General features: G+C 36.1%; 1 protein-coding gene across 1 annotated transcript; it reads left to right on the forward strand.

Annotated features, from left to right (window-relative positions):
• The first annotated feature begins 10011 nt into the window (after positions 1 to 10011).
• On the forward strand, positions 10012 to 12649 carry LOC120182888 (probable serine/threonine-protein kinase PBL26). The gene is made up of 5 exons (XM_039187727.1): positions 10012 to 10129; positions 10897 to 11081; positions 11283 to 11472; positions 11564 to 11949; positions 12117 to 12649. The coding sequence occupies exons 1-5, from the start codon at positions 10012 to 10014 to the stop codon at positions 12495 to 12497; spliced, it is 1260 nt and encodes a 419-aa protein (XP_039043658.1). The 3' UTR covers positions 12498 to 12649.
• Positions 12650 to 13535: the final 886 nt, after the last annotated feature.

Here is a 13535-nt window from a genome sequence, read left to right on the forward strand (position 1 = left end):
AAATATAATGATGATGACACGTAATATGTTGACAAATGATTTTATCATAATTCAAGTGTTGTCTATTTAGAATAATTGCATTTATTAATATGAAAGAACTAATTCAAAAATTCAAATTAAGAGTGTTGATATCGAATAAACACCAAAAATGATATCAAATCTAATCCTATAAAAACGTACCATAAGAGTAGAAAACATCCACCGTTTTTTAAAGATGAAAAGACATATTAAACTAAACAAAAATCAAATATGCAAAATTTAAAATTAAGAGATTAAAAAGAAAAAAAAAAGAACAGAAAAAGAAGAAGCAACAAAGATGGAAGAAAATACAATAAGAGTTATGATAAATTATGAATAACGATTGTTTGATCAAGATTCGACGACACTACATTCCTAAACAATTAAGAAGAAGAAAAATTATAAAGAATACAAAAAAAGTTATCAACATGTAAAACTTCATATAAATTTATAATGTTTTTAACATATAAAAATAACATGAATGTATTTAGTAAGACCGTAATTTTTTTCTTTAAATTTAATTACTACTGTATATTATATAAATATGAGATGAATTGAAATATGATACAATATAAACTTGCATATTATTTTTTTCAGTATGAGAAATTAAGAAAAAAAAATACAATATGAATAAGTATAATAACAAATTTCATCTTAAATATTTATATATCTTATTAATTTAGTCATTATATTTTAGTTAAATTTGTCTTCAAATATTTCTTTTTCTAATTAAATTGTTTTGACTTTGGTTGGAATTTGATTATTAGGATGTTATTTTTTCAGTTAACAATTCACGTGTAGTTTTGAAATTATAAAAAGTTTATTTTAAAAGGTTTATTTATTTTAAAATAGTGTAAAGTAGGTTATGGTATCATCCTAATAAAACAGTATCATGTTAATAATTATGTGTGAACTATAATATAAATTATCTCGTAAAAATATAGTAGCATAATTATTATTTTTATTAAAATTAGATTAATTTAACAAATAAAAATAAAGGTCGAAGAGTAGTTTAATTTAGAAAATAAAAGTTGAATTGACAAAATATATAAGCATTAAAAGAAAATTTATCATATATCAAAATAATAATATAACATAAACATAATACCTCAACACCAATATGTCAAAACTTACATAAACAAATTACTACCGTATAAATATATAATACTATTTTTTTTTTTGAAAGAATGAAGGGTCTCATTAAAAAATCCTTCTAGTCTTATAAGAGGAAAAGAGAGCCTAATAGATATATTACCCAAAATCAATGTCGGATACATAGATAGGATAACCTTAGGACAAACAGAGTCAAGAAATAAGGTATGCCCAGAACTAAGAGCCCAAAAGGCTAATGTGTGAGCAACCTTATTACAATTACGCTCAACATAACCAACAATAAAAGATACATAAGTAGTTAAAATATCCTGCTCTTCTTGTAAATGGAAACCAAAAGTGGACAAGTCATCCATGCCACCATTAAGCTTATTAACAACCATAGTGAAATTTGATTCAATAACCACTTAAGACCACTTGTTCTCAGCAACAAACTTCAATCCAACAATAACAACGTGAATCTCAGTCAGACTTGCCTCCCCACAAGATGGAGACGCCATAGCCATACCTCATAGAGGTAACCCAACAACATCACGAGCTGTGACCCCAAGTGCATCAATCCGTCTACGAGGGTTGAACGCTCCGTACACATTGATCTTTATAAAGTCCTGATCCGACGGTCTCCATCTTTCTGCGAAGGTACCTACAAATAAAGTCGGTTGTCATGTCTCATTTTTCCGACAGTCCTCGTCAATGTTTCTAGCCACTGGGTCATCCTATGGTCGGTGATGGAGTGGGGTAGCTGCTCCACTAGTAGCTTGATTTATGGCCGAAAGGTATTCCGTTGAAGCGAATGAGCGTTAAGGGACACAATCCATGGGGTTGATACTTAGCATCATGAACCTGAGTATTACACCCATTCCATATATTCAATAAAAGGACTATAAATTCAACAAATCTGACTATATCCAGAATATGAGCGATGGTTTCAAACCAATACAAAGGAGACGTGCAAACGAAGGAGCAAACCGAACCAAGAAATTCTGCCAGCCCTAACGACTCTCGTGCACACACACAATCTTTCAGCATATGGATGGTGGTCTCCTCTACTACACGACACATAGGGTAAACTCCATTGCCTATGTCTTCTTCACGAAGACGCTTTCTCACCGAAATACCTTCATGTGCCACACGTTATGCAAATACTCTCACCTTTGGGAGCACCTTTATTTTTGCAATGGCCTGCGACTTTTGAAACTGGTTCTACCGAATGCAAAGGTCGTTATAACAACCAGTATCTCGATCAGAAAGAATATGTGCCAGAGTCGTGGAATCCCCAAATTAGTACCTCCTTTGGGCAAGGTGCAATTGTTGTTGCTAAAATCTTCTCAACATCCTCAGCCATGAACACAGCTCAAACCCGTGACTCAAACCAGCTATTGCTACCTGAATGCATAAAAAATACCGCCTTAAACTGTTCTAAAGGGAAAACAGTCTAATTACCCGAAAGGATTACCCTGCCTGACTCATGCTTTGCAAAAGGTTCACTTTGCTACCAATTCCAATGCGCCATGAAAGAGCACCAGACATAGCTGGAATCAGAGCCGTCTTGTAAATTTTGGTGGCCCTATGCCATAATAGTAATAGTAAAATAGGTCTTTTAAAACTAAAATATTAGATATATAAAGAAGTTCACTAATATTTTAAAATTTATTATAACTATAAGAAAACGTTAAATAGTGGTAAAAAATATCTTCATGTAATAATGTGGGCATGGACTTGAAAATTCTTAGGTCAAACATCTTAAATATATATATATATATATATATATATATATATATATATACAAAAGACTTAAAAAAATTTGGAGGCCCTTACAAAATTTAGGCCCTGTACGGTTGGACAGCCCACACAGGCCCAAAACCGGCCCTGGAATTGCCTTATATATCCCTTTCCATGCATAAGAACTTGTAACTCTTTTTTTAGCATTAAGAATATCCCCTCTAGGGAAATATTTTGCTCGTAACAAACGAAAGAGCAAACAGTTGGGATATCGAATAAGCCTCCACACTTGTTTACCTAACAATGCCAAATTAAAGGAGTGTAAGTCTCATAAAGCAAGTCCTCCTAAGCGTTTCAGTTGACAAATCTTTGACATGCAATCAGAGACCATCCTCTGTATGTGGTCTTTTCCGTTCACAAGTAACGTCGTATTATAGCAGTCATGTCATTAAGCAACCACTCCAGAAACATGTAACAAGACAACGTACTGAGGTAATGCACGTGCCACTACTTTAAAGAAAATCTCTCTACTTCCATAAGATAATAGTCACTTTGTCCGTCCTTCAACATGGTCAACCACTTTGGTTCGCAAATATCCAAATGTGTCAGTTTTGTTCTTCCCAATGTAAAATGGTAAGCCCAAATAGTGATCGAGAGACGCAACCGGTTGAATACCAAGTATGTTCGTTAAGTATCGTCGATGATCATCAATTGTCTTGGGGCTAAAATAGATGACAAATTTATACAAGTTCACCCTTTTCCCAGAAGTCTCAGCATAGACTCGAAGAATTTTTTTAATGCGTCACACCTTCTATGTAGAATTTTGCATGAACACCAAACTATCATTCGCAAATAATAAATACATGACACATGGTCCACCTCGACAAGCACGAATACCCTTGATCGTACCTTCCCTTTGCGCCTTGTGAAATAAAGTCGATAAACCTTGAGTGACAAAAAGAAAAAGGAAAGGCGATAACATATCGCCTTGTCGAAGTCTCTTAGATGGGGTAAATTCCCTAGTGAGTGATCCATTAACTCGAGCGGTGAATATAACCAAGGTGACACATCGCATCATAGTGGCCACAAACTCACTATTAAAACCAAGTTTGGCCATGAATGCCTGGAGAAAATTCCATTCAACCTAATCATAGGACTTCTCGATATCCAATTTAAGTGATGCGCCTTTATTTGCACCATTATGGGACAAATTCAAATAGTGCAATAACTCATGTGTCACTAAAATATTATCCACTATTTGATGTCCCGGAAGAAAGGCTGATTGATTATCACTTATACATAAAGCCATGACACCCTTTAATCGATTAACCAATTCCTTAGAAACCACCTTATAGACGATATTGCACAAGCTAATGGGTCAGAGTTGTTTTATGTATTTCGGCTCTTCTACCTTCGGGATGAGCACCAAAAGCGTCTTATTTACCTTTTTCATATCCATTGTGCCATTTAGCAATTGTAAACAAAATCTAATGACATTAGGACCAACCAAATCCCAATGTAAGCGATAAAAACTCATCGACAATCCGTCAATGCCTGGTGCCTTTCTACGATTGACGTCTTTAAAAGCGATTAGCACCCCAGTTTTAGAGTAAGGCTTGCTGAGCTCGACATTCATAGATGTGATAACAAACTCATCAATTGCTTCGATAATGAATGTGGCCATAATTGGGTTAGAAGACATGAACAGGTCTTGAAAATAACGTATAATTATATCTTGCAAAGCAACATTTTTAGTTGTCCATAGCCCGTCACTAATAAAAAGACCGTGGATCATGTTCTTTTTCTACCATTGACTAGCACGAGCATGGAAGATACCAATGTTCCGGTCCCCATGCTTCAACCAATTCACAGGGGCGCGTTGCGCCCAGTACTCATCTTTCGTATTTAATAGATGTTGCAGCTGTCGACCATGACGCTGAGAATTAAGACCAACATTAACCTGTTTCCGAAGTGCTTTTATACGGACGTTGTTGGGGAAAACGAGTTATTTCCCACACGAACGTAGTTTTAAAATTGACCTAAAATGTCAAGATTAAAACCACCAAAGGTTGCACAGCAGATAAACCTGTCAAACTATTGAATATTGAAACACAATGGAAAAGAACCGAATAAAAAACAATAAAGGAGAGAACACACCAAATTTACAAGGTTCGACGAGAATATCGTCTACTCCTCGGGCACCACACCGGATGATAACTTCACTATATCGCCAATATTACAACAAATGAAATTCTTTGGAATTCCCAAAGTGGGAGAATGAAGAATACAAGAGGAAGATAGAACTTGTTTTTGGGATGATATCTAATGGAAATACTTAGGCCTATTTATAGTTGAGTTTCAAGAACAATATGTTCAAAGTTTGGCCACCTACCAAAGAATTTTCCAATGTGTACAAGTTAGCCACCAAATATGAAATTCACATGTTCAAAGTTTGGCCACCAACCAAGATAAAATTTCCAACTTGCCAACTTAATTTCTAGACAAATCTAACAAACCTCCACCTTGGGTTGAAATTACCAGGCCTACTCAACTTCTTCAACTCTCCAAATTTGTAGTGCCTCTAATTGCGCTCACAAGCGCCACACACTCGAAGGTGTTCATACTTTCAGGATGTTAATCAAGTTCAAACAATTATTGAACTTGATTACTGTTACCACCTTGGTCATCATATCTGCAGGATTTTCTGATGTCGCAATTTTCTGAAGTAGAATCTTTCCTTCTTCAAAGATCTCCCGCACAAAGTGATACCTCACGTCGATATGCTTAGTCCTTGAATGGTAGACTTGATTTTTCGCTAAGTGAATAGCACTCTGACTGTCACAATAGAGACTAATGTGACTTTGAACAACTCCCAAGTCTTCCATCAACCCGTTAAGCTAAATTACTTCCTTTACAGCCTCTGAAACTGCCATGTATTCTGCCTCTGTAGTAGACAAGGCCACCGTAGATTGCAATGTAGACTTCCAACTTACTGGGGCTTTAGCAAGAGTAAACAAATACCCAGTAGTTGATCGATGCTTATCCAAATCACTAGCATAATCGGAATCAACATATCCAACCATACACTGACCAAGTGCTTCATCCTGTTCAAAAACTAAACCAACATCCACGGTTTGTTGGAGATATCGTAGAATCCATTTCACAGCTTGCCAATGTCCTTCTCCAGGATCATGCATGTACCTGCTCACAACTCCAACTGCTTGTGAAATGTCAGGACGAGTACACACCATTGCATACATCAAGCTCCCAACTGCATTAGCATATGGAACTTTTGCCATATACACTCGTTCTTCGTTAGTTTTAGGAGATAATTGAGAACTAAGTTTCAAATGAGAAGCCAATGGGATACTTACATGTTTGGTATTTTCATTCATGCCAAAACATTGTAATACCTTTCTCAGATACTGCTTCTGTGTTAAACAAAGCTTCCATCTCTGTTTATTTATGCTTATCTCCATACCAAGAATCTTCTTGGCCTCACCTAGATCTTTCATCTCAAACTCTTGATTCAACTGAGCCTTTAATTTGTTTATCTCCTTTTGACTCTTCGAAGCGATTAACATATCGTCAACGTACAAGAGAAGATAAATGAAAGATCCATCTTTGAGCTTTTGCAAATACACACAATGATCATATTTGCTTCTAGTATACTTTTTCCTCCTCATAAAGCTATCAAATTGCTTGTACCACTACCTCGGAGATTGCTTCAATCCATATAGCGATTTGTTCAGCTTACAAACCCATTTCTCACGACCACCATCTTTATATCCTTCTGGCTGAGTCATATAGATATCCTCTTCTAAATCACCGTACAAGAAAGCCGTCTTTACATCAAGTTGAGCTAGCTCCAAATTCAACTGTGCTACCAAGGCCAACAATATTCTAATGGAGGAATGCTTCACAACAGGGGAAAATACTTCATTGTAGTCGATTCCCTCCTTTTGAGCGTAGCCTTTAGCTACCAACCGTGCCTTGTAGCGAACATCTTTCTTGTTATGAGATCCATCTTTCTTTACAAATACCCACTTGCATCCAATGGCTCTTTTACCTTTCGGTAATTGTGCCAGTTTCCAAGTGTTGTTCTTTTGAAGAGATTGCATTTCTTCATCCATAACACTTTTCCACTTATCACTTTCCAAGCTTTGTATTGCTTCTTGGTAAGCGATAGGGATATAATCAATAACAACTGGAAGAGCATAGGCCACCATATCAACAAATCGAGCAGGTCTACGAATTTCTCTCCTTGGCCTTGTAACTGCAAGTGTTTCTGGTGTCTCCAATGGTTCTTGGGTTTGAACCACTTCTGATTCTTCTATTGGAGTTGAAGAATCAGTCGCATCAACTTCTGGGATCATCGTCTGCTGAAACTCCACCTGTTTTGGAGTATGCTCCACCTGCTGCGGAGTACTACTTGTTTGGACAGCTTCACTTGTTACCTTCTTTACTAGGGCAGATTCATCAAAGGTAACATCTCTGCTACAAATTATCTTCTTGGTGTCTAAACACCAAAGGCGGAATCCCTTCACTCCATGGGTGATTCCCATAAAGAGAGTCTTCTTTGCTCTCGGATCAAGCTTGGATTCCTTCACATGATAATAAGCAGTGGATCCAAATATATGTAAGGAATCATAATCAGTAGCAGGTTTTCCAGACCATACCTACAATGGTGTTTTTCCTCCTATTGCTGATGACGGAAGACGATTGATGAGATGGCCAGCATATGCCACAGCCTCAGCCCAAAATGCCTTGCCTAACCCAACATTAGACAACATACATCGAACTTTCTCCAATAGTGTTCGATTAATACACTCTGCCACCCCATTCTGTTGTGGTGTATGTCTAATAGTGAAGTGTCGAACAATACCATACTCATGAAAAACGTCAAAGAATGGGTCACTTTTATATTCCCCTCCATTGTCCGTCCTAAGACGTTTGATCTTTCTACCAGTCTGGTTCTCGATCATATTTTTCCATTTCAGGAAAATTTGAAGCACTTCATCTTTAGACTTCATCGGATACACCCAAACTCTTCTGTAAAAGTCATCTACAAAAGTTACAAAATAATGGTTTCCTCCCAAAGACGATGTCTTTGAAGGATCCCATACATCTGAGTGAATATAATCTACAATACCTTTTGTATTATGTATAGTGGTGCCAAACTTCACTCTCTTCTGCTTTCCCAGAACACAATGCTCGCAAAAGTTCAATTTGCAAGCCTTTGCACCTTTCAACAATCCTTTCTTTGCCAGAATTTGCAAGGATTTCTCTCCAGCATGTCCCAACCGCATATGCCATAACTGGGTTGCATCCAAATCATCACCTCCGGAAGCTACTGCAACTACTCCAATAATTGTACTACCTTGGTAGTAATACAAATTATTTTTCCTGATGCCCTTCATCATCACAAGTGCGCCATATGTGACTTTTAAAACTCCATCTCTCATAGTGACTACTGAGCCTTTGGATTCTAAGGCTCCCAACGAGATGAGATTTTTCTTCAAACTGGGCACGTATCGGACATCCGTCAGAACTCTGGTTGATCCATCTTGATTCTTCAATCGAATTGAACCTATCACAATAGTTTTACAGGCATTGTCATTGCCCATATAAACAACTCCTGCATTTAGTTCCACTAAATCGGAGAACCACTCCCGATTAGGGGACATATGATAGGTGCAACCCGAATCTAATATCCACTCATCGGAATGGAATGTTGTTGATGAAGCAACCAATGATATGTCAGAGTCATGTGCATCATGCTCTGCAACACATGCATCTGGAGCAGCTTTTCCTTTCTTCTTCAGCTGTCTACCATGACGCTGAGAATTAAGACCAACATTAACCTGTTTCCGAAGTGCTTTTATACGGACGTTAGTATTTGTGAACTTATCATGCTGCCATTCTCAAAGAGATGCACCGACTGCTTCAATCTTATTTAATGCAGTATCGTTTGTATATGTCCTTGCGACTTGAATACGTTCATTACATGCTTCCTCGTTTGACCTGCATGTATCGAACCTAAAGCAGTGATCTTGCTCATTTCGCTCATTCAAACCTGCTCTCCAATCTGTCGAGGCAGTAAACCGGTAAATTCACATGTCCATGTGAACTAATCTTTGGATGGTTTGAGGTCAGATAAGCCATTACAATGCAAAGCATCACGGAAAGCATTAATATGACCTCTTTGTTTACGTCTACCTCCTTGTTTATCAGAATCATTTAAGACTTCTTGAAACCCCTCCGACTAACCACAGAAGCGTCGAAGAACTTCTTAGAGCATCAAGCGTGCATAAAACGTCGCCTGAGAGATTCAAACCGTTAATACATTTTAACAAAAGATTATATAAAGCATAAAAAATTACCACTTATTTTGTAATAAAATTTAAAAATATTATGGGTGAGAAAAAGAATTAAGAAAATACAATTGTTAGGTAATTAATTTAGGATATAGGTAATTTGTTACTATATATATGAAATTAGTCATGCCTACTCAACAAGTTCTACAAAATATATTAAAAAATTATATAAACTTATCACATTCACATGATGAATTCTAATTATTTATTATATTTTATAAAACTTATCATGTCCACGCAATGAATTTTAAATACACCGTAATAAATAGTTAAATCATAAATTAATTTTTCACTGCTTACCTTTCTTAAAATCTTTTATAGTCTGAATTATTTCACTTATTTCGGTCCCGACAACTTTTTTTTTTTTAAATTAAGAAAAAGAAACAAATCTAATTTTACCTTTCGTATAACTACCTCTCAACTTAATTTTAACCCCTCGTATTATTCGTGTCAAAATCAATGAATTAGATTCTCAAATTGAACAATCCCATTGATATAGCTTTTATCTATTGTTATAGGTTAAGCCGTTTTGAGTTGTTCTTTCTCCTAGAATAAACTTACAAATTTGGTTTTACAGGTTTCCAAACATGGTTCCTTGTTGTTTTCTTCGAATCCAAAACCGCTTCTCTTTTCCTTCAACGAGGGGTTCCTTCAATCCGTTGAAGGTTCCTCCCCTCCTCAGCCCATATCTGCTGCATTTCGGCGATTGATTACTTCAATCCCCACTGCCTACGCCTCTCTACTGCCAACTTCAACAAGCAAGGAATTCTAGGGTTTTGGAATCATGGCTAATAAAATGAATTGCTTGCCTTGTTTCGCTACACACAAAGGCAGGAAAGTGAGCGGCAGAAGGGATCACGAGCCTTCCTCTGACGAGGTTATTCGATCCAGAGTATTGTTTGGTATGCGCCTCTTTGCTTTCTTCTTTTTATTTCCTTTTTCCGGTTCTGAATCTGCAAATCACTGCATGAAAAGCATATTATACTGTTATATAGATTATTTGAATGCTATAATGGCTAGTAAATAGAGGTAGGTGTTACTTATCATTGAAAAATAATGAGGTCTATTGGATGTTTGCATTCAATTCTGCAAGAAATTTATTGCCGAAATCATTAGTTCACATGACGTGGTAAGACAAAATAATCATTTTTTTAAAAAAATACAAAAATTAGAGAATATATATAAAATTTTCAATTTTTTTTAGAAAATTAGAAACAAAATTTCAAAATTTAGACAAAATCTTCATTTTATAATATTTTTTTGTTCAAAGTATATATAACTTTTTTTATCATTTAAGTATCCACAATAATTTTTTAATGTCGCCTATAAACATTAGGTATTTTAGATGATGAAAATACTTATAATGTTGACAAAAATACTTTAAACAATTAAATGAAAAAAATAATATATTTTAAATATCTATTTTTGAAACAAACCTTTTTTTATAAGAAAGGAAAGAGGAGATATGCTAAAATTAGAATATGAAACTTATTAGATGTGATGTCATAACTGCATGAATTTGTTGAATTAAATCCAAGATTCTCGTTTAGTAGTTTACAGATAAATTTAATGATGTTAAAGCAAAACAAGAAGATTGGAGGTCAGAAAAGGGAGAAATGTTTAATTTGTTGATTTGCAATTTGCGTATGTTTGTTTTTGGTATAAGAAGGTAATGAGAAGCTGATTGATAAAGCAGGAATGGAGGCGAACCAATCACAGCACGCGAGGATCGCGGCTCAAAAATTCAGTTTCCGAGAGCTAGCCGCGGCAACCAAGAATTTCCGTCAAGAACGTCTGTTAGGAGAAGGCAGTTTCGGAAGAGTTTACAAGGGAACTCTTCAGCCTAATGGCCGGGTACTTGATCCATCTTTCTTTTGCCTGTAATTAAGAAAATTAGATTGTTTACGTTTGGATTTGAATATTGGATTTGTTAGACGAGACTTACATTGATCGGATCTAAATTTGATGATCAAATAATAGAATTCGATTAAGAAGAAAGAGATATATACATTGACTGATTGGTTTTTGTGATCGGAAAATCGGAGAAACATATAGGTGGTTGCCGTGAAAAAACTTGACAGGAATCATATGAAAGGATGCAAGGAGTTTCTTGGAGAGGTAGCGCGATTGAGCCTCTTACAGCATGTAAATCTGGTTAATCTCATCGGATACTGTGCTGATGGAGATCAAAGGCTTTTGGTTTATGAATTCCTGCCTGGGGGTTCCCTTGAAGATAATCTACTTAGTACTATCATTTTCTTTGCTCCACTCTCGGAAAATTTTTAAGAAATGATCAACCATACTAATATATTTGTTGTTTGTCGTGGCAATTGCAGAATCTGATGACGAAGATAAGCCAGAAATTGATTGGTTTACCCGAATGAAAATAGCATATGGGGCAGCTCAAGCTCTAGAGTATTTGCATGACAAGGTCAATCCTCCTGTCATATACTGTGATCTAAAGTCCTCCAATGTGTTGTTGGATGAAGAATTCAACCCCAAACTGTCTGATATTGGACTGGACAAGCTCGGTCATTTGGCCGAATTGCAGTCGAGGGTGATGGGAACATATGGGTACAGTGCTCCGGAGTATGCACGATCGAATCAACTCACAACTGTCGCCGATGTATACAGTTTCGGAGTTGTGATGTTGGAAATTATCACAGGACGAAAGGCCATCGACACTACCAAACCGGTGAACGAGCAAAACTTGGTCACTTGGGTAAGTAAATGTGTTTCTACCTGTAGTTGTTAAAGAGTATGGTGCACATAACGTTAAGGTATTGTGATCTTTTGATGTTGTTGCAATCACAATATAGTTTGTGTTATAAGCATGATGCTCCATAGACATTTATAATTAGTTGTATATGGAACTGGGAACTGGAACAGGCTCAACCCTTATTCAGGGAACCGAAGAACTTTCCGGACATGGCGGATCCTGTACTCAACAAGCAATTCCCGGAGAGGGGTTTGAATCAAGCAGTTGCAATAGCAGCCATGTGCTTACAAGAAGAAGCCACCGCCCGTCCTTTGATGAGCGATGTGGTGACGGCACTGAGCTTTCTTTCAGCTGCCACCGAAGAGAATAACATCCCTCCCTCTCTCCCTCTTTCCATCTCATCTAGATTGCATAGCATCTCAACCAGGCTGAGCATCGAGTGCGGCGGCGATGGAACCGAGGACAGGCTGGGCGATTTCCAATCCGAATCTGACAACTACCAAAGTGATGAAGGAAATGATTCTTCCCCTAGCCAAAGCACAGCCTCATGAGAAAAAGCATCTCTGATTAATCATCAATCATTAATATTATTAGCAGAATATGACAGTGACAATGAAATGGTTCTTTCAGACGAGCTTAAAGCAGAGTATTCTGCCCGGGGGAAGGGGGGGGGGGTTCCATTGATTCATTAATGATTGTTGTGTGGACTAACGAATAAATTTAAAGCCAAAATTTATAAGATTAACAAATACGGTTTGGTTCATTGATTTACAACGTTAAGTTGTTCCTTTACCTTAAAACAATCGCAGCAGAGATTTCCTTTAAAAAATCTTAGTATCGTTTTAATTTCTTTTCTGCTTTCTGTTTCATTTCATGTGTATCAAACCATTTGTATGTTTAAGATTAAGCTTTTATTATTATTATTATTATTATTATTATTATTATTATTATTATTATTATTATTATTATTAATTTGGAATAAACACATTTTTATTTAAAGATAACCCTCAACTATCTTACATTAAACGTTCATATCTCTGACATTCATAATACATTCATAATGTTGAACATAGGACCTTAAAAATATAGGATGAGTTTGTCACGTTCGACGAACACGGATGATCACCACTAACGATGAGTATCGTTGAGCACCATTGATCTAATTTATAAAAATTTAAAATTTTAAAGTACTTAATGTATAATTATAAATTAGTTAAAAATATAAATGTAAATTATTTAAAATAAAATAATAATTAAATTATTTTTAGTAACCTTTTTTTAATAATAATTAGATCAAATATAAGCCCCTAAATTTAAAAATACTAAATATTTTTTCTTCCTATTGAAGTTGTTGTCGTTAACCTCTTTCGTCGGCGAGATAGTCATCGTCGTTCATACTTCTCTGAGTGACTGTCGTTCATTGTCGTTCACGCAACCAATCCAGTAAGGTAAGCTTTCTTTATTTTATTTTGTTTCGAATTTGGACGACGAGTGTCGCCTCACCGGTTGTCGGCATCTTCAATGGTAGTGGTCACGGATGGTCGTGTGGTGTGGCTGACATCCAATTTAATCTTCGCCGAAACCCCTAA

The sequence above is a fragment of the Hibiscus syriacus genome, unplaced genomic scaffold (assembly GCF_006381635.1).
Source record: "Hibiscus syriacus cultivar Baekdansim isolate YM2019G1 unplaced genomic scaffold, ASM638163v2 tig00112738_pilon, whole genome shotgun sequence".
Lineage (NCBI taxonomy): Eukaryota > Viridiplantae > Streptophyta > Magnoliopsida > Malvales > Malvaceae > Hibiscus > Hibiscus syriacus.

What these genes read in the sequence shown, in the direction of transcription:
- LOC120182888 (XM_039187727.1), top strand. Translation starts at nt 10,012, where the DNA reads ATGGCTAATAAAATGAATTGCTTGCCTTGTTTCGCTACACACAAAGGC. An exon ending in TCGATCCAGAGTATTGTTTG is followed by an intron (nt 10,130 to 10,896) that starts GTATGCGCCTCT and finishes TGGTATAAGAAG; the next exon opens with GTAATGAGAAGCTGATTGAT. An exon ending in CTCTTCAGCCTAATGGCCGG is followed by an intron (nt 11,082 to 11,282) that starts GTACTTGATCCA and finishes AGAAACATATAG; the next exon opens with GTGGTTGCCGTGAAAAAACT.